Genomic DNA, 19,781 nt, shown 5'->3' on the forward strand with positions numbered 1-19,781 from the left:
TGGAACAAGACCAAATATTCAAACATCTAGCTTTTTTCCAGCTATCAGAATGACTTTTACGTGTCCCTCTGGAGGTTGTCAAGCCTGCAGAAAACTTTTTAGACATGGTCTTTTTATGTCTGTGTTGGATTTTTTTCCATTTTTTTTCTAGTTGATCGATTTCCTACGTTCTCATGACTTTTTTCCTGGAAACTTCATTTTTTCATTACCTTTTTGTCACAATGTTTCAAAATAGATGCTGTGTAGCTCTGTCATTCTCTCATCAAATTTTAAATTTCTTGGAATTATCCCCAATGTTAAGCCTTGCAGTAGTCCTCTTATATAATTTCCAAACTTAAGCTATTAGATGCAAAGAGGATGGAGTCCCCATCAATCTGGTTAACACCAGTAATTTTTACTGCCTTTATTGCTCTCTCTGTAGACAAGAGTTGTCTTTATTTTCATGTCCTTGTTCTTTGAGTGAATTGATTTTGTAATAGTAAACATGACTTACTTACATTACGTTAGGAAACCACTGAGCCTGTTTTCTTTTACAAAATAAAATATTATTTACCGTACCATTTTAATTAGACTGTTTTCATAACTTTCTAAATGGCATCATGTTCACTTAAAAAGGCATGTAACCTGGTAACCAACTGTATGTTTTCATGGGAAGAGTTTCTTTCACAGCTAAGCAATGGATAGATATTTGAACCTTTCTGTATTTTTGCATGATGCACAATTTTATTGGTCACTTTTTTTCACAATCTACAGATAACGATGAAAGGATAGTTCCCATCGGTAAAAGCAGAACTGGGTACGATAGCTTAAATATTGTGCTTTGATCTTCCAGAAGAGGTCCTGCATGAAAGTAAATTCTGTAAATAATTCCTGAAAGCTATTATAGTGACAGGTATTTCTGTAGCAAAAGGGTAATTCTCTGCCTTTGATACAATCAAAATAACTCTAGTTTTTAATTGGGAATTTCCAAAACACTAAGCACTAGAATTTTGCTAATACTGGTTGGGAGCTCTTGAAGTTATATGCTGCTATACAATTGTTTAATGTGAAGTGTAAAAATTTTACCACTTTTAATTTTTTTTCTTTACCAAAAAAAGTTATATATACACTCACTATATATACACGCATTCTTGTGTGTGTATATATAGGGAGAGACAGGTGTTTTCAGTTCTTGTAAGCAGCATTTGGGTAGTCTGTAGAAATACTGTTATAACAGGTACAGATACGGAATGATTGTTTTAGACACCAAGACTAATAATTTTAACAGTGTTTAGAAACACTGGAGAAAAGCCTTGAACTACGCTAGCACCAGGGACAGACAAGCATGAAAGATTAATGTAATTTTGCATATAATGATGCACATTCTTACACAAAAAATCCATCTGCAAGTGTCATGTCAGTCAGCAAAAATCTTTGATGGGTGGCTGCAGCTGGGCTGTCTCTTCTGGCAAAGCTGGCCTAGAAAATGCTAAATGTAGTTATGATGCTTTGTGCCATCTGTAGTATGCCAGTTTATCCTGTCTTCACTGGCATTTACAGTACTATATAGGGTACCAGCAAACACAGAGACATCAATGTAGAGTGACAGATTCATTTCCTCCAGAGGCTGTGAACTCTGGTGTATACTTGTGCCACCTTCCTCTGTGTGTTATTCTGTTGTCACTGGTACTTGGCTTGATTTCATACTTCTGTGTTTAACTCCTCATATTTTTGATTTAGCAATTTGCATATCCTAACACAAAGGCAATTAAATTTGATTGATACTGAAATAATTCAGTCTTAACTGAGGATATGCTTACATTTTCCTGAAGTTTACCAACCGTGTGAATGCTAAAACTTGCATTTTGATGCAACAAACATCTTCTCTAATTCTCTGAATTTAAAGGCACTGAATAGCCATGTGTCTGATGGCAGCTGAGTTTTAATGTCTCTTGCCTTTTAGCTAGCGTAACTGTAAAACATACCTTCTCATACTTTTAATGCATTTAATGATTTAAAAAAAATAATCTGAATTGAATGACTGTGTGTTCCTTATGTTAGAAGGGCAAAAAATTAAAAAAACCTTTTAAATTATCTAATCTTCTCATAATTAAATAATGTTATTTTCCACAGTAACTGAATACGAAGGACATGCTCTCTCAGTACTTAAAGAATGTGAACTCCAGGCATTTGATGGGTAAGTTGGTTAGTGACAATGAATGTTAGTAAACCTCATCACATTAGTTTTTATTTGTATTCCATCCAAAACTATGCTAGTAGGTATTTCATGAGTTACTCTGTTTCACATATATTAAGCCTGAGAAAAACAGTTCTCATTAGATGCTTTGTTTTTTATTACTTACTGACAAAATATATGTGTTTTAAATTCCTAAATGATGGTAAATAAACATAAAGCTTTCTTAAATATGCTTCATAAAAGCTTCAGTCTCTGTATTTGCAAGAATGACACAAGTGCCTTGTATTTCAGTCTATCCATTCAAATGGTTCTTAAGGAGAACATTTTAGCTAAAAGTAACTTGAATGTTTTTTCCATTTAAAAAAAAAAAATCATTCAAACTTGAAGTCAAGAGTGAAAATTTGTGTTCAATCATTGTCAAAGACCTTGCTATGTGGATTAATCCGGAAATCTTTGGTATTTTTACATTAATCATTCAATAATATGGTTCAGTAATAAATAAGAATAGTTTTGCATACTGTGGAAGTCTTACAGCATTCTTACAACTCTTATTGGAATATGCAATATACAAGAAGGCTTAAATAGTGTTTTATAGTCTAATCAATTTCTAGGAGTTCTAGAAACTCACAGAGTTAGGTAAGAAAATATATCTGAAAATGTATGTGTGTATTCCAGATTCTGAGGATAATTTGTTTCCAATTAAGACATGCCTTTTGGGGTGCTAGCTGGGGAACCAGTTTGTCCTGGGAAGCAGATATGAAGACAGAGAAGAAAAAGCTTGGGTTGTATCTTCTTGTACAAACCCCTTCTACTCTGAGTCATATTTGAGTTGTTTCATTTTTGATCACTGGGTGGAGTCACCGGAGTCCTTCTCCTGTAAGAATTCTCTCCAGCAGCCAGAACTAAGGGGAAATAGGAACAGAAGCTGGAAGAAACTAACCCTTAAGTCACTATGATGCTAGGATTTCTGAGGTGAAAAGATCCCTGGCCTTTCTAAGTTAGCCTTTTAAGTGTTCGGATTTTTTCTCATGTGGAAATTAAGTAACTTTTATTATCAGAGTTTATGAGCAAAAATGAAATTTCTGAAGTGTTTGAAAAATGAGTTTTATAACTTCTCGAATACCCTGGCCGCCATCTATGTACTCATTCAATAAAGCACAATACAGAAAAATATGCTATTAAATAGCTAACTTGGGATGCTTTCTACAGAGACTGATAGGCTGAGGCCAGAATTCATGTTACCCTAAAGGTCTGATACTTTGAAAATGCAAGCTACAAAACATCACTGATCTCTCTCTTCTCCATTATCTTTAGAGTTGTTCTTAAGAACAGGAAGAGAATATTTGAAATTGGGATTTGCTTTTTCAAATTGTTCAAAGGCTTATAGCATGCTTTTGGTTATGTTCCTGTGAAGTCCTTTGTGACTTCCCTGTTGCTGTCTAGCCTAAGAATTTTTACCATAGATATAAAAATCTTATAGGCCCCCAAAACCATCTCAGTCATCCCCAAATAAAATTTTAATGATAATTTTGGTTTATTGAAAATTAAACCAGAAAATGTATGGGATCTGGTTTGAATTGAAAATTAACTCCACAACAATGACACTGTCCTACTGATGAAAAATTATGCTTTTAGCAATTCTAGCAGCCACCTGACGTAATGTCTTTTCACTATTTCCATTAAGTCTTGACAAGTTTTACTTGTCTCTTGAGCAGCATTGCTTGTGACTTGGCAGGCTTCAGTTCTTCCCTGTTTTGCTCTGGCTTCCTGTCGAGTTTTGTTCAAGTCAAATACTCTATCTGTCACTTAGTTCCCTGTTCAGAAAATAGGATAGCACTTCTGTACCTCCCTTTAGATGTGGAAGTCACTGTAGGTGGTGGTAAGAGGTAAGGTAGTTTTTGCGCTGTTTCTACATGGCAGAGTTCGCGTAGACCCGATCCGCATTGCCCAAGCTCGGAAGCAACTGGAGGTGAGTTAGGTGTGGACGGAAGGCCATGCCTGCGTGCATTAGTCTGCTGCTCTAACTCAGCTCGTGCTTTTCAAGTGTTTCCTATTTCAGATTGACTGAAAGCTACTTCAAGTAAAAAGGTATAAAGGGCAAGACACGACAGTTTTTTATTCATTACAGTAGGTAAGCAGTATAGCAACGTACAATTCCTGATCTTGAATTTCTCCCTAAGAGAGTTATGGTTCCTTACATGTTAAACAGCATATGAAGTAAATTGAAGCTTATGATTTGCAGTAGTAAATCGGAAATTTGTATCTCAGTGCTTTCTGTAAGCAATACTGCTACATTTTAATTCTTTGTCAAAGCTGTTTGTTTCTGTATATTATTTCTTTTCTCTGATTTCTCCAGTTCCTGCTCTGTTTTGCAAGATCATAAGCATATGTCATATATCTCATATACTCCACCTTTTTTGCTATCCACTTTTTTTTTTCTTACCGACACTGGAAACTTAGGTACTTTGCCAACTTGGCAGTGTACTTTTTTCCCCTGCCTTGGGGCCAAGCCTTGGTGACAAATAGAGAGAGTGCATTTGTGATGCTGCTATCTCAGCTACATTTTCTTGTTCGTACGGTGACTGAAATACACAATATACATGCATGTATTTCTTCCCTAATCAGGAGCCTAAGGTATGATGGATATTGTTTAGAGTAGCCCGGATTAGTCAGACTTTAGTGAATAGTTGATTAAGAAACTTGTGTCTGATGGTTAGACTGATGGTTAGACAGATGTTTCTTCCTCTAAGAAGCCTTCTTCAAGGTCTTAGTCAAATTTATTTGCTCAAGACTTTCTACTCCTTATGCGGAGCAGGTTCTCGCTGATTAGCTTTGGAATCCCTGGTCCCTGACGGTATCTCTATTTCCAGCCAAAAAGGCAGCTCTTTATGATTAATGCTAAATTAATAAAAATTAAAGTTAGCAGCATTTCTCTGTTACTCCTTGGGCTCTCCATCTATTTCCAATAACAACAAACACAGCTCCCAAAATCAGAAGAAAATATATGTTTTCAAAAGTTTTAATAGCCAGAAGACAATCCACATAAGTCCTTCCAGGTGTACAATTTATCAGACTACAAAGATTAACTGTTTTTGCTGCTGTGGCAGAAACTTTTAAGCCTAGGAATAAACCAATCTAAACCAAAAATGAGACAGAAGACAGGAGATGACTCCTGATTACGAGCAGGAAGAAAATGTGCTCCAAACTTTTGCTATATACTCTTTCTTTGGTTGGTTTTTGGTGGGTTTTTTTTGTTTGTTTGTTTGTTGTTGTTTTGGTTTTTTGGTTTTTTTTTGTTTTTATGTGGGCAGGGTTTAGCTAGATAGAGGAAACATTCCTAAAAATTTAGAAATTAAAAAATAGCTAGGAAATAACAATAGGAACTGAAAAAAAAAAGTTAAAGGATAATTTAAATTAAACATTTAATAACATAACGAGGTTGTTGTTTTTTGTTTTTTTTTTTTAATAAAGAGCTTACCAGTTTTATCTGGTTGAATTATGGGACATAGTTTCACAACTGCGTTCATATAGATATATGAAAAAAAGTTATTTTAAGTAAGTGCCTCCTAAAGTAAATCTGACATTTTGTATTGTAAATGCTTGGAAAGTACTATTACTATTTTTATCATAAAAATGTGTTTACCGTAAAAACGTTTAACTTTCAAACATTACTAATTTGGAGAATCACTTTAATAGTTACTTAAATAAACAAAAACACACACACAAAAGACGTTTGCTGTAACAGAGCTTTTACAGACAAATGCATTCCTCTGTATAGCCACAGCAGGTGGGAGTTTAATTACATGCTCCAGAAGCAGTGATTAAGTACCTTCATGCAAAGGATTGCTGGCACTAGGGCTTTATACCTTGCTAAATCCCTCAACTGCCTCCATAGTGTGTGGAATTAGCTGTGTTCAAGTATTTTTAACTTTATTGTAAGATTTGGTGAGTTGTTATTATAAGGGCAATTAAAAAGCATTGGAATGCTTGTGTGGGTCAGCATTGAAAGATTTAAAGAACTTTTCCACCGAGGCCCTTGAGCATGTGCTTAACTCTTCCATCTGATCAGTTCACGTGCATAACGTGTGATAAGGCAAGAAATACTTTGTAAGTCGTTAAATATATTTACTCCTACTCAGATAGGAGAAAGCAGAAATAAGGATGCTTATATCTTGTTAGTTAACACTCACTGATCTGACAGTGAAGCCCTACCTTGTTCTTAAAGAAAGAATGATTTTTAGCTGTTCGAAATATCATGATGTTGATGGTGTGTGGCAGCTGCCTTCCACTTGTTTGCTCAGCTATGGAAGAGTTTATTTTGAACTGTTTAGCATTTTTGTTTTGTAATAGGGTAGTTTGTGTTGGTGGAGATGGATCTGTCAGCGAAGTTGCTCATGGTCTACTACTGAAAGCCCAGATAGATGCTGGGAAAGACACAGACTATATACCAACGCCTGTCAGAGCACCGGTTCCTCTTGGAGTAATACCAGCAGGTGAGACTAAAAGGTACTGTTACCTTTTGTAAGTCATCTGTTTTAAGGCCCTCTGGCATGTTTTACAGTTTTGGCTACTAAAGGCAGTTCTTGGTGCTAAAGCTTCAGTTACTTAAGGAAGCTATTGAATAAATGTCCTAAATTAGTGATTTACATTGATTACAAATGACTAGATTTTAAATCATTATGATAATTTATAGTAATGGCACAGATGAGCTCTTTGCCTAAAGGAAGAAGCTCAGGAAGAAGCAAACTAAAATAATTTTCAGCTGATCCATGCAAAGATCAAGTTTTGCCCTTATTTGCTGCCAGAAATGATACCAAATGAAAACTTTGTTTTCTAGAATTTCCTTAATATAAGCCATGCTGTTTCACTCCTCCCTCCAGTTTTCTTGGCAGGATTCTCTGTTGGATTCATGCTTAGGGTCTATTTTTAAATGGTGTCCCAGGAATATATTTTGTGGATTATATTAAAAAAGAAATAATACTGTGTGCACAAAACCGCTTTCTCTCTCCTTTACTGCTACAGACCAGAAAATTTATGCATCTCTCTTGAAAAATCCTCTTGCTCCTTTTGTTAACTTGCACTTGCATCTTGTGGTGTGGTTTTTGTTTGTTTGTTTTGGGGGGTGTGTGTGTCCCTTCTCCTCCCAATTTTTGTATTTGCCCTTCTCAGAGTATAAGTTGGGCCAGGCAGGAAGGCTTAGCTAGAATTAGTACAGGCAAGGTTGATTCTAGACTGGTATATGAATCACTTCTCTTTAAAAGAGGAGGGGTATTTTTGCATGGACACTACCCTCTGGTGTGGATGTTGATGTGTGACTACTTGATGTAATTTCTCAGAGGTTTTTATCTAGTAAGGAAAAAATTCCTGCAGCCAGGTGAACAGCAAATCATTGTGTTCAGTTTTCTACAAAAAAAGGAGCAAGTCGCTTCCGAACTGAGCAAACAGGTTTTAAGTGCTCTGACTTGCCCTGCGCTTCTAAAAGCAGCATTAAGACAGGGACTAGTTGCTTGTAAAAATGCAAGATTACACTAGCTTTTTCAAGTTAAAAAAACCGTTGGAAATGTATTGGTAAAAGATACAGTAATCTCAAAGACGTGAAGCAAATGAATTTTAGTACGGCAGTTGGGCCATCACTTAGCCCTTCAGTTGCTGTGAGTATCTTGATGGTGTTGAGATGGAATCTCTCCAGCACTTGGCTCCATGCTGTTTGGGCATACTTAGGTCACTGTGCCTCGTTATTGGTGCTTAGTCTGTTCCGTTTAAGACAAATACATCATGATCAAAAAGGATTTGTAAACCCAAAAGAATGCTGTATGGCTTGTTACACAGAATGCCATAGACTTTGTTAAAAGAGGGTGAGAACAATTTATAGAATGATAGTGTGAGAAGCTCCTTAATAGGGTCTTAAAAATAATCTGTAGCTTATTTTATTTCCATATTACTGATACTCCAAAAAGTAGTCAGTGAGAAACAGGTAAGTATACTTGTGTACATGAAGAAGATGGACCTCAATGGTCAATTAATTCCCCGCCCCTTCCACCCCCCCCCAAATCCATTGTACCAAATTATTAGGATTCTCCAGCCGAGTAAAAATAGAACCTGTATTATGGGATAGCATTATCTGAGTGGCTTAAAATCCGGTTTTAGCCTCTATTCTAAGTAGTTAAGACAGCATTTTGAAGTTTCAGCCAAGTTGATGGGAAGGAGCTGCTCTCGAAACAGTTTCCCTCCTGAAGAGAAAGGTCCAGAGGGGAGTGCGTTGTTAGTAAATACTCTGCTGGGCTGCCTTATTCTGGTCCAGATGAAATGGCTGAGATGGGGGGAAGCCTGCAGTTGCACTGCTGGCCATTAGCAAGAGTGTGTGTTGCTATGGGAACTACTGCTAAGGAACTGTACGGAGGGGGACGGGAGAAAGGGGAGGGGGACTGGAAGGACGTTAAAAAAGCTATCCAGTTGTTACAGAACAAGGGACAATCTATATCTGATGACTGGGAACCTCTTGGTCCTAAATGGTTCATTTAAATAAATCCATGATTTCCAATTAATTCAGAAAATAAAATATTACTGAGGGACTGTTAATTTCTGTGATATTTCAGGCAAAGAACCAAAATGTTGGTGCAGTTTTCATCAGAATTTTAGCTATGCTTGACTAGGAAGTCATTACATCACATTTATCTGTTTGGATGGGGGAGACATTAACAGCCTTATGAATATTCATGTTGTCTGGTTAATTAAGTTAATTGTACTGCAGAAGTGCTTGCACTTCCAAGGACAATTTTTTTCTCTACAATTTCTGTTTGGTACCTTCATCAGTCATGCTTTACATGACCTGCAGATACTTTGTCCTTACTGTCATGCTTTTGCACGTTTCATAGGAAGCGTTTGTAATATCACGAAAATGGGTTAATATTTTGAACGGAATTATATGTTTTGAATAATAAAATCTTCTTTGTTTCCATTTAAAAAAATGTTGGTGACAGAGATGCTGGAGTTGTATGGATGAAACCTTTTTACAGTAAATTGAGTAGCTGGAGTAAGATCTAAAAATGTGACTGTTAGTAATCTGTGAGGGGTGCAAGCCCATACGTGAGCATCAGAGGAAGTTACTAGTCTGAAGTAATACAATAGTGTGCAGGGGAACCTTCTTGTTTTTGGTAAATAATATTTCAAGCTTACAAAGGGGAGAAAAAGGTTTAGATGACTTGGGAAGATGAATAATGGCATTAAAACCACTATTATTGAATGACCACTTAAATCAGCAAAGCTTATATTCTAATATTTTTTGTATGATAACTTTCATTGTCTTGTTTCTGTTTATAAGTTTTTTTGTGTGTGTGTGTGTGTGGCATCCTGCTTGTATAGGACCCAGGTAACGAGACACATTATTCAGCCATTACTGGGATCAAAATGCTGTTAGGCACGTATTAAGCGTTTTTTTTTTAGAGAAGGTGATGGTACTTGCTACTGCAAAACTGCGCATGTTCTAGATCTTCAACTTGTGGAAGGGTGGATGCATTGCTTATGTTTTTGAACACAGGCAGAACTTGCTTTATTTCCCCAGGAGTCATGAACCGGTATGGTTTTGCCTTGTTTACTTCTGCAAATGTTAATGAGCTCCACAGATTTAAGGGAAGGATGCAATTACTTGTGCCTATCCTGTTTAGTAAGAATGAGATTTAACTCTCATTAAGTCGGTATGAAGATTGGTATTGACTTCAGCTGTGGTCATTTGTTATCTTGCTGCCATCTGTATTGATAAATTACTCTTACTTAAATGAGGAATCCCAGTTTTAAGACATACCAAGCCTGATCTTCAGAAGTACATTCTGCCTTGTGCTCTTTTATTACCTTGATCTTCAGTGACAAAGGAAATATTTTTTCAGAATAACAGCTTCCCTGTTGTCACTTGACAGGAAATAAACACGATTTGCATGACTTGTAATGATCTGCTCTTTGTGTGTATGATTTCCTTTGTTTTGGAGAGGTTCCCATAAAAGTTGATAAGAGCTGGAAACATTTGATTGAAGGAAATATTTGATTATTTTTGAGCTACTTCTTTAGCTAGCTTCACTGGCTAAGCAGAATTGGTTGAATCTAAAGGTTAAATGTCGTAAGTCATTCAAACATGAAATGGTGTTGGGCATATACTTGTATTATTCTGTGAAGAATTGCTTTTTAGGTCAAACCTAATTTTTTGTCCCTGAATTTTCCTTATAGAACTGTATTTTATGTTCACTGAATTGAAAAACCCACTATTTTGCAAAGTAAATGGTACCTAGAGCTACATTTTTGCCTCTTCTTCTTTATGCGTACTGTACAGAAAGGGAAGTTCAAATTACTTTTAGTTGAGTTGTTGGATATAAATTATTGGATATAAATGATGGAAATTGTAATATTCTTAATAAACTGGACTTCCTGTTAGTGTATCTAGAGAGTCTTTCTTTTGGGAGAAAAAAGGCAAAGACTTGCATTTAGCTTTTGAAGTTGTCAGTTTATTCTTCTTTCAAAGTACTTCATAACCCCAATTTGCTGGGTTTATTTAAACATTTTTTTAGGAAAAGGAGAAAGAAATTAATAGTATAGTCACCTATAAAATTCTGAGAAATATCTGAATGAAACTACATTTTTTTTAATTGTTTAAAGAATAAATCCGTACAAAACCTGATTTCTTCCATGTACCACTGGAGATGTAAACTTCAAAGAATGTTTTGTATCTATTATCTTAATAGATGTACCACACCTATTTCCTTCACATGGTAGGAACCCTGAGAGCCTTACTCAGAGCTCCTCTCTCTGACGTTAGGAAGGCTTTCCATGAGGTTCTGAGTATTCTGAATTACTTCCAGAGACTAAGGTGCTCTAAGGATGTAACGTGCTCTGTGAGATACTGAGAGATAATTCCTAGTTATTTTACAAATTCTTATTCAGAGAAATTATTGGAAAAAATCGAAGCATATACTCCTGAATAAGAATGACAAGATGCCTTTAGAGGTTTGTAACTATATACATCAGTCTTCCCAAATTTAGTATTTTTTTTTCTACCACAAATGTGACATCAAAGATTGCAGATTTTTGGGAGGAACATAATTTTTCAGTCTGGCACATGATGCTTTTAAAGTGCTTCGTAAAATATTGAGTGCCTCTTGTTTGAAATGTGATAGTCTTTCCCTTTCTTCTCTTCTCTACCTCACTTTTGAAAGACAAGTTTAAATGCTTCCATAGAACTTAAGGCAAATTTAGCATCCAGAATTGTCTATTGCTGCTGTAACATTTTAAATAATTCAAGCAACAAGAAAGTGATTTGAAAAATCTAACTGAACTCTTTCCTCCATGGAATGGTAGGTTCTAAATTGTTCTTTTGTAATTTTTGTTATTTTAATTAATCTGTTATTGAATTATTCATCCCTTAATCAGTGATATGAAGAAGCTCAATATTCTGCCTGCTTGGTGGCAGGCCCTGGTTCTTTATTTTTGCAGAGGTGAATCCTATGGCCCTGCTGCTTGGCTAAGAAACGCCAGAGAGGCGATCGATGAGAAAAATCAACTTGAAATTCTGTTAAAACTATACCCATTTAGGAAAGATGCAACCATTCCTTGTTCAGGATTTTTAAAATAAATGGCTATTTAAAAGTCAGCTGATACATAATGTCCTATATATTAAAGCAGAAGGGCAAAATTTACATGTATATCCATGTTTCTTACACAGGTAAAGTGACTTGACTTATCAGTAACCACCAAACATGGGTCTCCAGAACCATGCTGCTTTCTTTTACAGACCGATAGCTACCCGTCCACTTGCTCTTCCAACTCCATGCTCACATTGCTAGTTCTTGACTTTTTTTTTTCCTATTTACCAGTGCTACTTATTCCCTTGTTTCAAAATAAATTTATCTCCTCGATGCAGTGACTAATAGTACAACTGCTCTGCCAATGTCCAGGCGACGACAAAGACAAGTTAGATGGGTCAATTTTAATGCACTGAATGCAAGTCAACAATTTGTCAGACACGCGTCAAATTCTACGTTCTCTCTGTTTTTCAGTCATTAATGTGTCCTCATATGTAAAGCTGACGTGCAGTTATTAATTTTATTCACTATTGCTTCTAAGAATCTAAAATGTAGCCTGCAAGATGCACAGCACCTATCTTAGACTAGATCTGGTAGAATTTTGTCTGGGAAAAGTACAGTTTTGCACTGGCTGGGTATCGTATTATTTTTCCAACTTAAAAATATCCCCCAAATATATCTTATTAGATAATCTGCCTTCTAGTACAGTTCCTCAGTACAGCACTTAGGTGTAGAAGAAGTGATTTTTAGGTTGAAAAAAACAAAAGGCAATTTTGGCAAAGCTTCCCCCACCTTCCCCCATTGGTTTTTATGGCACTTATGAATGAATTTGTAGAGGATTTTATAGACCTCTGGAAGTTTTAATGGTTTTAATTTGTACTATTTGTCATTTCTGCTGTTAGCAGGACTAAGTAATTTGTTGGGAGGCTTTCTTTTTCAGAAAATGCAGTATATGTCTCAGTTTCTTGATTCAAAAAATGTATATATTTTTTCTTGCTATTCTGTATCTCTCTTGATTTTTACAATAGTTTATGTTCGCTTTTACAGGTACTACTAATATTTTGGCCCACACTCTCTATGGTATTAAGCACGCAGTGACTGCAACGTTACACATTGTAATGGGTAAATATTTTTATATACGTTATCAGATTTTAAATAATGAAGCAGCATTTAGAAGTTTGCCATAACCAGTGGTTTAATAAAGGCATACCACTATGCTATATCACTGTAAACTATATTGTAAGACTTTTAAACCCAAATTATTCTATCCTGATTTATAGTGTACTGGAAAGGTTATGATTCTTTGAGTATAGTTTAGTAGCAAAGGTTGTGAACCTCATCTTGTGGTAACTAAAATCTGCCATGGAATAATGTCTGATTTTGGCATTCACGCCCTATTACTGATGTTCTTTTAATGCAAAAAGTAACCTTTTCCAGACTTGATTGTGTGAATAGTGTTACGCTCTGTGTGTTATGCAATGATTGGTTGCATAATCACTTGATTATTTTAATTTCATGTACTTGCTGAAGACAATAGGAAAATACACAATACTCTCAGCTTGAGGAAGTGGTTAGGATTGGACTTTTCAGGAAAGTATTGTCATATTTCTGAGAAAGTATCACTCATCTTACTAGCTACGTGTGCATTTCTTTTAAATACTAACAGTTTCCATAAGAAAGCTTTATTAGTAGAAAAAATTGTCTCTCTTGCCATTTGGTCTGCACAATAAATAGGTTTTTGAATGTGAAAATGTAATTATGCTAAAAGGAAAAACTAGGTTGCTAGTGCAAACCCCGTTTTCAGGTCTTAGGAAATAGCAAACATGTAGTTGAGCAATGTTAATATTCCTCTCAAAGCATTTTTTCTTTAGGTTACTCTATTTTTTTTTCCCAAATAAAAAGAGAGAATAATGGGGAAGGTCCATCTTGAGTATCTATTTTCTAGACCATGCAGTCAGCAATGGAAGAGCCTTTGCTCTATTTCTTGGATAGCAATACGTAAGCCTTTACAGGCAAAATCTAGAACTGTCTTTTTTAATCAGACACCCAATCTAATGGAAACCACCCAGGTTCTATTACAGAAAAAAATTATATACCCTATCTTGAACAGAATTAGATGTCTAAATTCTATAACTGTAAACATAAATACATTTAAAACCTATATTCAAAAGCTCCCATATCTCCTCCAGTACAATGTTCAGTCATTACAAATATTTGGTGAAATGGTTGCAAATATTTATGTAGCAATATTACCTTTTCTTTGATATTAATTGTTGAAAATTTGAATGGAATTAAGAGTCAGACCCTTTGCAGTCTGATGAAGTAGCTGAATTTTCCCCATAACTTCTTTTAACATTTTGAACCATCTGAATGTTGTTCTCAGAAATGACTACTTTTATAGAGTCTTAATTATATCTAGATTGATTCGGGTTTCCATTGGTAAAACTTGACTTCCTAAAGAGAGAAGAGTCTGGAGGTTTTTTCCCCACAGCTAAATTAGGTGAAAAAGAAATGGTAAGTTGTATTCTGTTTGAAATACAGATGTTATTTGTATTTTCTGATCTTTACCTTTGAAATTTTAGGACATATTCAACCAGTAGATGTCTGTACTTTCAGTACTCCAAGCAAGCTTTTGCGGTTTGGGTTCTCAGCTATGATTGGGTTTGGTGCAAGGACTCTCGCTTTGGCTGAAAAACACCGTTGGATGCCCTCCAGTCAGCGGAAGGATTTTGCTTTTATCAAAACACTGGCAGATCTCAAGTATGCCATGAGCTGTTATATTTTTCTAGTATTTCTCATTTCCCTGAGGAAAATGCAATAACCAATGTGGTAAAAATATAGACAACAGTAGTTTAGCTATCATGACTTCTTAATTGCAGACAGATTTAACTCAGAGATGATGTATATCCCTCTTACAAGTTAAAGAGGAGATAAATTCTGTATATTCAGCATCTCCTTAAAATCATCTTAACTTGGATAAAAGTCTGTCTAGCAGTCAGAATATTGGTTTACACGATAGTAAATACCAATACTTTTCTAGGCCAGAAGAATGTGAATTATCATTTCTACCTCTACAAATTCCACAGGAAGACTCTCATGAGAATGACAGGTAAGTAAAACAGTCAAACAATTCCAAAGCTACAAAAATATGTGTCTTTGAAGATAAAATTGTACAAATCCTTAATTTTGTTCAAATTTGATCATCAGGTAAAACAATCTTTTAAAAAAAAAAAAGATTTATTTTGACAACTGCAAACTTGTACACTTTGTAAAACGTTCCCTATAGACTATAGAGGATTTGTTACAAAGCAGTCTTCCACTCAGTATTACTGGTTTGTTCAGCTGCTCTGTTAATCCTTTCTTCTGTTAAGATCTCACTTTTTTTCTAAAGTAGATGTTGTTTAAATGTGCTAAAATTCCTTTAAATTATTTTACCTACATGTTTCCACCTTTTTAGAAAGAAGAAAGAGCAAATGAAAAAAAAGGGTGAGTTTTTGCTCTTACGATTATTTAAAAGCTAACTGTGGCTGGTTAAACTGGAGTAATATAGAATTACTCTGTTATATTTTAGGTAGCAAGGATCAATGGCACAAAATTCAGGGTCACTTCCTGAATGTGAGCATTATGGCAATCCCTTGTCTGTGTTCAATGGCACCAAGAGGCTTGGCACCTAATACGAGGTCAGTAGGGGTTTAGAGAATTAGTCATGTCTATAAATTCTGACATCTTACCTTAAGACCTTGGCTTTTCTGAGAAGACGAGCTTGTGTTTAGGTAGTCTAGACCCTCAGGAATGGGGGAGGGAGCATGGACTGCAGCAGACTCGATAATCCCAGGAACTGTAATCAGTTTTTGGATCAGGCAAATAAGGTCAAGCAGTCTAACTAGAATAATGAGTGGATAATTGCTGTGATTAAATTAGTTGGCAAGTCTGACTTAAGTAGTAGTCATCGAGCAGTCATATGTCATAGGATTTGGCTATGTGTAGAAATGTCATTCTTGGATTTTATTCTATTTTTTTCAAATATAAAGGTGCCCCTCCTCATCTGCTTTACAGCCAGCAAAAATGAACTATGAATCTTTCTCCTGTTATGAAGAACTGAAATTCACACTTGTCTTCTGTCTTTTTTTTTTACCCCCCCCCCCCCCAACACACTGCCTCAAAAAAGAATGCAGAAACTCATATATATATGTGTGTGTGTATATATCTATTAAAAAAACCCAAAACATTCAGGGAAGTTTATGGAATGAATCTGTTTTGTTTTCATTTGATTATCATTAGGTGAAAATAGATGTGCCTTAGAATTGATCAGGTATTTTTCTTCAAAATTACTGACTGATCTGGTAGAATTTGACTTCTTGGAAACAATTTAGAAACAAATGTTTTTGATGAAACTCTTATTGAGAAGTTTTCTTTGCTACAGGGGTCCTCCTAAGCTGCATATACCTCAAGATAGTGCCCTGATGCTGTCCCCTCTTAGGAACTTACTCTGTTCAGCATTTAGTGTGTTATATACCAGTCAGTAGAAAAATTCTGACAAGAATGGAAGAAATTAGTCTTTTTTAGCTTTGCTTTCTCTTTCCATCTGTTCTGGCACCTGTTTCTCAGTGACAGAGAATTTTACGACAACTCCACGCATTTATTGCAGGTTTGAATGAGCCTGTTTCTCCCACAGTGTAGTTGCTCAGTGGATCCCCCTATCCTTTCATATAAGGACACCCTTTTCTTTTTTCCTCTCTTATTTTTAAAAATAATCTTAGGAGTGCAGTCAGCTAGTAGGGTAGGAAGAGTAGACTCTTCAGACAGGTGCTTCATGTCTCATAGTGACTAGCATCTTGACTGTAAGGCTTTTCAATAAGGGAAACAGAAACGTTGCACTGGTTGTTAGAGACTCAAGACCTGTTATGAAGCGTCAGCTAAACTCAGCTAGGCTTCTTCACTCTGTCTTATTTTCCCCAAGAGGTGTTTGCCATATGAAGACATCTGAAGTGGAATGAAAGCTTTGATTGCTGCCTGTAACTCTAGTTATACTAGTCTAAATTTGCAGGAACACGTCAAGATACGTTTAACTGTCTGCGCTGTTTGAGCCATGTGGGACATTTGTTTCTCACAGCATAGGTGGTGTGCTTTGCTGCAGATTGGACTTTCAAGAGAATTAATGAGAATTCTTAGTCATCTTTGAAGATAAAAGGCCATACTGCCGAACGCATTGCCCCGTAGCCTGCTGTGGCCTTTTATTGCAGCAAATACGATAAGGAGGCAACCTTTTCAATTTCACCATCACTGTTGTCTAAATCAGCAAAGTAATGCTATGCCAGATGACTTGTTTAATGGTTATGTAAAAATTATCTTCCTAGATTGTTCTGTATCGTAGTCTAAGAACATTCCTGATGCAGTCGTTCAGTAGCCAGAGAACTATGAGTGGGGAGAGATCTGTGGTGGTAGGCTGGAAGTATTTTTTTTAAACATTCTTAACATATTTTCCAAGCATACATGCTGAATAAATAAATGTATGTATGTATGCATACATATTCAGAAGATATGAAATACATCATCTATATATAAAATACAATCTCAGCAGGCATTGTCATGTTCATCAGATACTCTTGTTGAACATTGATCTGTCTCTGTAACTAAACGGGACTTCGGCATGATTGCATTGAGATTCAGGTTGTTACCTTCTGCAACAAGGTACAGTTGCATTAAGGAATCTGTGAATTCATACGAGCTCATTGTCTGACCCAAAGATGCTAAAATATCAGTGGTGACTGGATGCCTAGAACCATTGAGCATCTGCACTGTAGGGCCTCTTCTTGATTAATCTCTAGTATATGACACTCTTATCCTGTACAAAATTCCCTTCAGTTTTTAACTTTTATGTGCTTTGTGACATGTGTAAGTAGAACCATACTGAGAATTGCTAAGAGAGTCTGAATAGCGGCATAGTTGAAGATCAGGATCTATATGTTAGGGCAGCATGTGTGTTAATGGAGGAGGTGAAGGAACGCATCTGCACTGGGTTATAGGACAGGGCTGGGCTTGCATGCATCATGGGAATGGTTTCTTGGTAAAGCTCTGCCTCACAACATTTGTGGTAATCATTATATTTTGCTGGAGAGAAAAGCGTGAAGATAAATTCGTGATCCCTCATGTTTAAAAATAATCTGTTAAGTAGAAAAGCAGTTTTTAAAAATTGTATGTATTATGTTCAATAAATTCTTGATATTGATAAGAGAGTACAATTTTATTATTGCAGTGTATGTTATAAATATATAGATGCTAAATAACCTCAATTGCCTAATTTATATTGATCTATAGAAGGTGGGGTGGTGGGGTTTTTTTTTGGCAAAGAGATTAAAAAAAACATTGAGACTATTCTATTAATTTATTCTTGCTAGGTTTTTTTTTTAAATCTAGACTTTTGAAGAGCCTGTTAAACTTCCAAATTAATGCATTTACTTTTGTGAACTAAGTTGGTCTGCTTTTCAGGTTGAATAATGGAAGCATGGCTCTTATTGTTGTACAAAATACTTCTCGAACAGAGTTTATAAAACACCTGAAAAGATACGCCAGCGTAAAAAATCAGGTACTGATTTTTTAATTTCTTTCTGGTGATTATAAAAAGAACAGTTAATCATGAAGGTAGACATGCTGTAAGAGTTAATGTTAGCATCCTCATAAGGAGACTTAGCTTCCTGTCAGAATACATTAGTCCCCTTTTTATCTGATTTTTTTTTTTCTTTAAATCACTAGACTAATACCGATTAGCCTATTTCAGCCCATCTGTTGTGGTTTAAATTGTATTGGTGTTGGACCATAGTTTTATGGGTGTAAAGCCCTTTCACCACAATAAAGGAAATGCATGCCTTGTTTAAATTTTGTGTGGTACAGAGATCAAGAGCACAGACGGGGGGGGACATCATGCAACTCTTTGTAAGAATAGGTGAAGTCCATGATTTCAGCAGATCCCTGCATGCTGTGCTGGCAGCAGTGGATTATGACCATTGATTTTTAGCAGGTATGCATTCCATCTAGTTATGAATGTTTGCAGAAATGTATTTCAAAATTTTGGTCATTATTCTTTGAAGAGAAAAACGAAGCATCCAAACACGGTGCCTGATTGCTGTCCTAAACACCCGATGCATAGCTTAAGCCTACTGGTACTCATTCAAATGTTTCAGGATTGTGTGAAATCACTTTTACAAGCAGGTTTAGGCTTGAATTAGATAACTGTTCGACAGTCAGAGAGTTTGGGGGACAGGTGGATGACAGTTCCATGTGACAGCACTAACAGCTGCGTTTGGGCAGTAGTGTATGCTTTCCAGTTATGCTTTTGGAGGAAGGCTTTGCTTTTCTCTCTGCCTTTGTAGTTAGAAATTAGACAAGGAGATGCGGACCCTCCTTTAAACTTACGATGACCATTTACTGGAATTCTAACTAGACTCGTTTAGGACAGGATTACTGGTAATGATGAACAGAGCACAGGAAAAAATCTGCCTGGACTTTCACGTATTCTGAAAGCGTGTGCCATTTTGGCATGTGCAAAATATACTCACCTGTAAACTGAGCAGGTCTGACATGGGAATGCAAACTGAACACTACCACTTTTTCTGAGGCACTACTTAGGATAAAAATAGCATGTTAATCTAGAAATGCTAGCTGGAATATATAATGCCTCATGTGCTCAAAGCTAGAGTTAAGTGTTCCCATTTACTTAAGACAAAAAAAAAAAAGAAGCAAGCTTTTTAATTTCAAGTAACCCAGTTTGTTGCTAAGCTACCACCTCTATCTTTCTTCTTCATTTAATATATATCTGTGTTTGGTTTAGTTCAATTTTCCCTTTGTTGAGACCTACACAGTTCAAGAAGTAAAAGTGCAACCAAGACTTAAAAGTGGGCTTGATGCCAAAGAAAATACATCTTTGAATACTGCTTCTGCAGAAGGAAATTGCCCTTGGAATATAGATGGAGACTTAATGAAAGAAGCATCAGAAGTTCATGTTCGGTAAGGCTGTTATGTTTATGGACAGTATATACCTG

At 36.0% G+C, this 19,781-nt stretch overlaps 1 protein-coding gene across 3 annotated transcripts in view; it reads left to right on the forward strand.

Annotated features, from left to right (window-relative positions):
• CERKL (CERK like autophagy regulator) overlaps positions 1-19,781 on the forward strand; it is a 59,143-nt gene that overhangs the window by 37,638 nt on the left and 1,724 nt on the right. For 2 of the 3 annotated variants that reach the window (XM_075512149.1, XM_075512151.1), the window contains 9 exons: positions 2,113-2,176; positions 6,527-6,669; positions 12,790-12,864; positions 14,325-14,502; positions 14,783-14,851; positions 15,200-15,228; positions 15,314-15,422; positions 18,232-18,328; positions 19,571-19,746. In XM_075512149.1, coding sequence (XP_075368264.1) covers positions 2,113-2,176; positions 6,527-6,669; positions 12,790-12,864; positions 14,325-14,502; positions 14,783-14,851; positions 15,200-15,228; positions 15,314-15,422; positions 18,232-18,328; positions 19,571-19,746 — 940 coding nt within the window. The remainder of the gene's footprint in view (positions 1-2,112; positions 2,177-6,526; positions 6,670-12,789; positions 12,865-14,324; positions 14,503-14,782; positions 14,852-15,199; positions 15,229-15,313; positions 15,423-18,231; positions 18,329-19,570; positions 19,747-19,781) is intronic. The other variant, XM_075512150.1, reaches the window with a different exon arrangement.

Source organism: Mycteria americana, chromosome 9 (genome assembly GCF_035582795.1).
Source record: "Mycteria americana isolate JAX WOST 10 ecotype Jacksonville Zoo and Gardens chromosome 9, USCA_MyAme_1.0, whole genome shotgun sequence".
Classification (NCBI taxonomy): Eukaryota; Metazoa; Chordata; class Aves; order Ciconiiformes; family Ciconiidae; genus Mycteria; species Mycteria americana.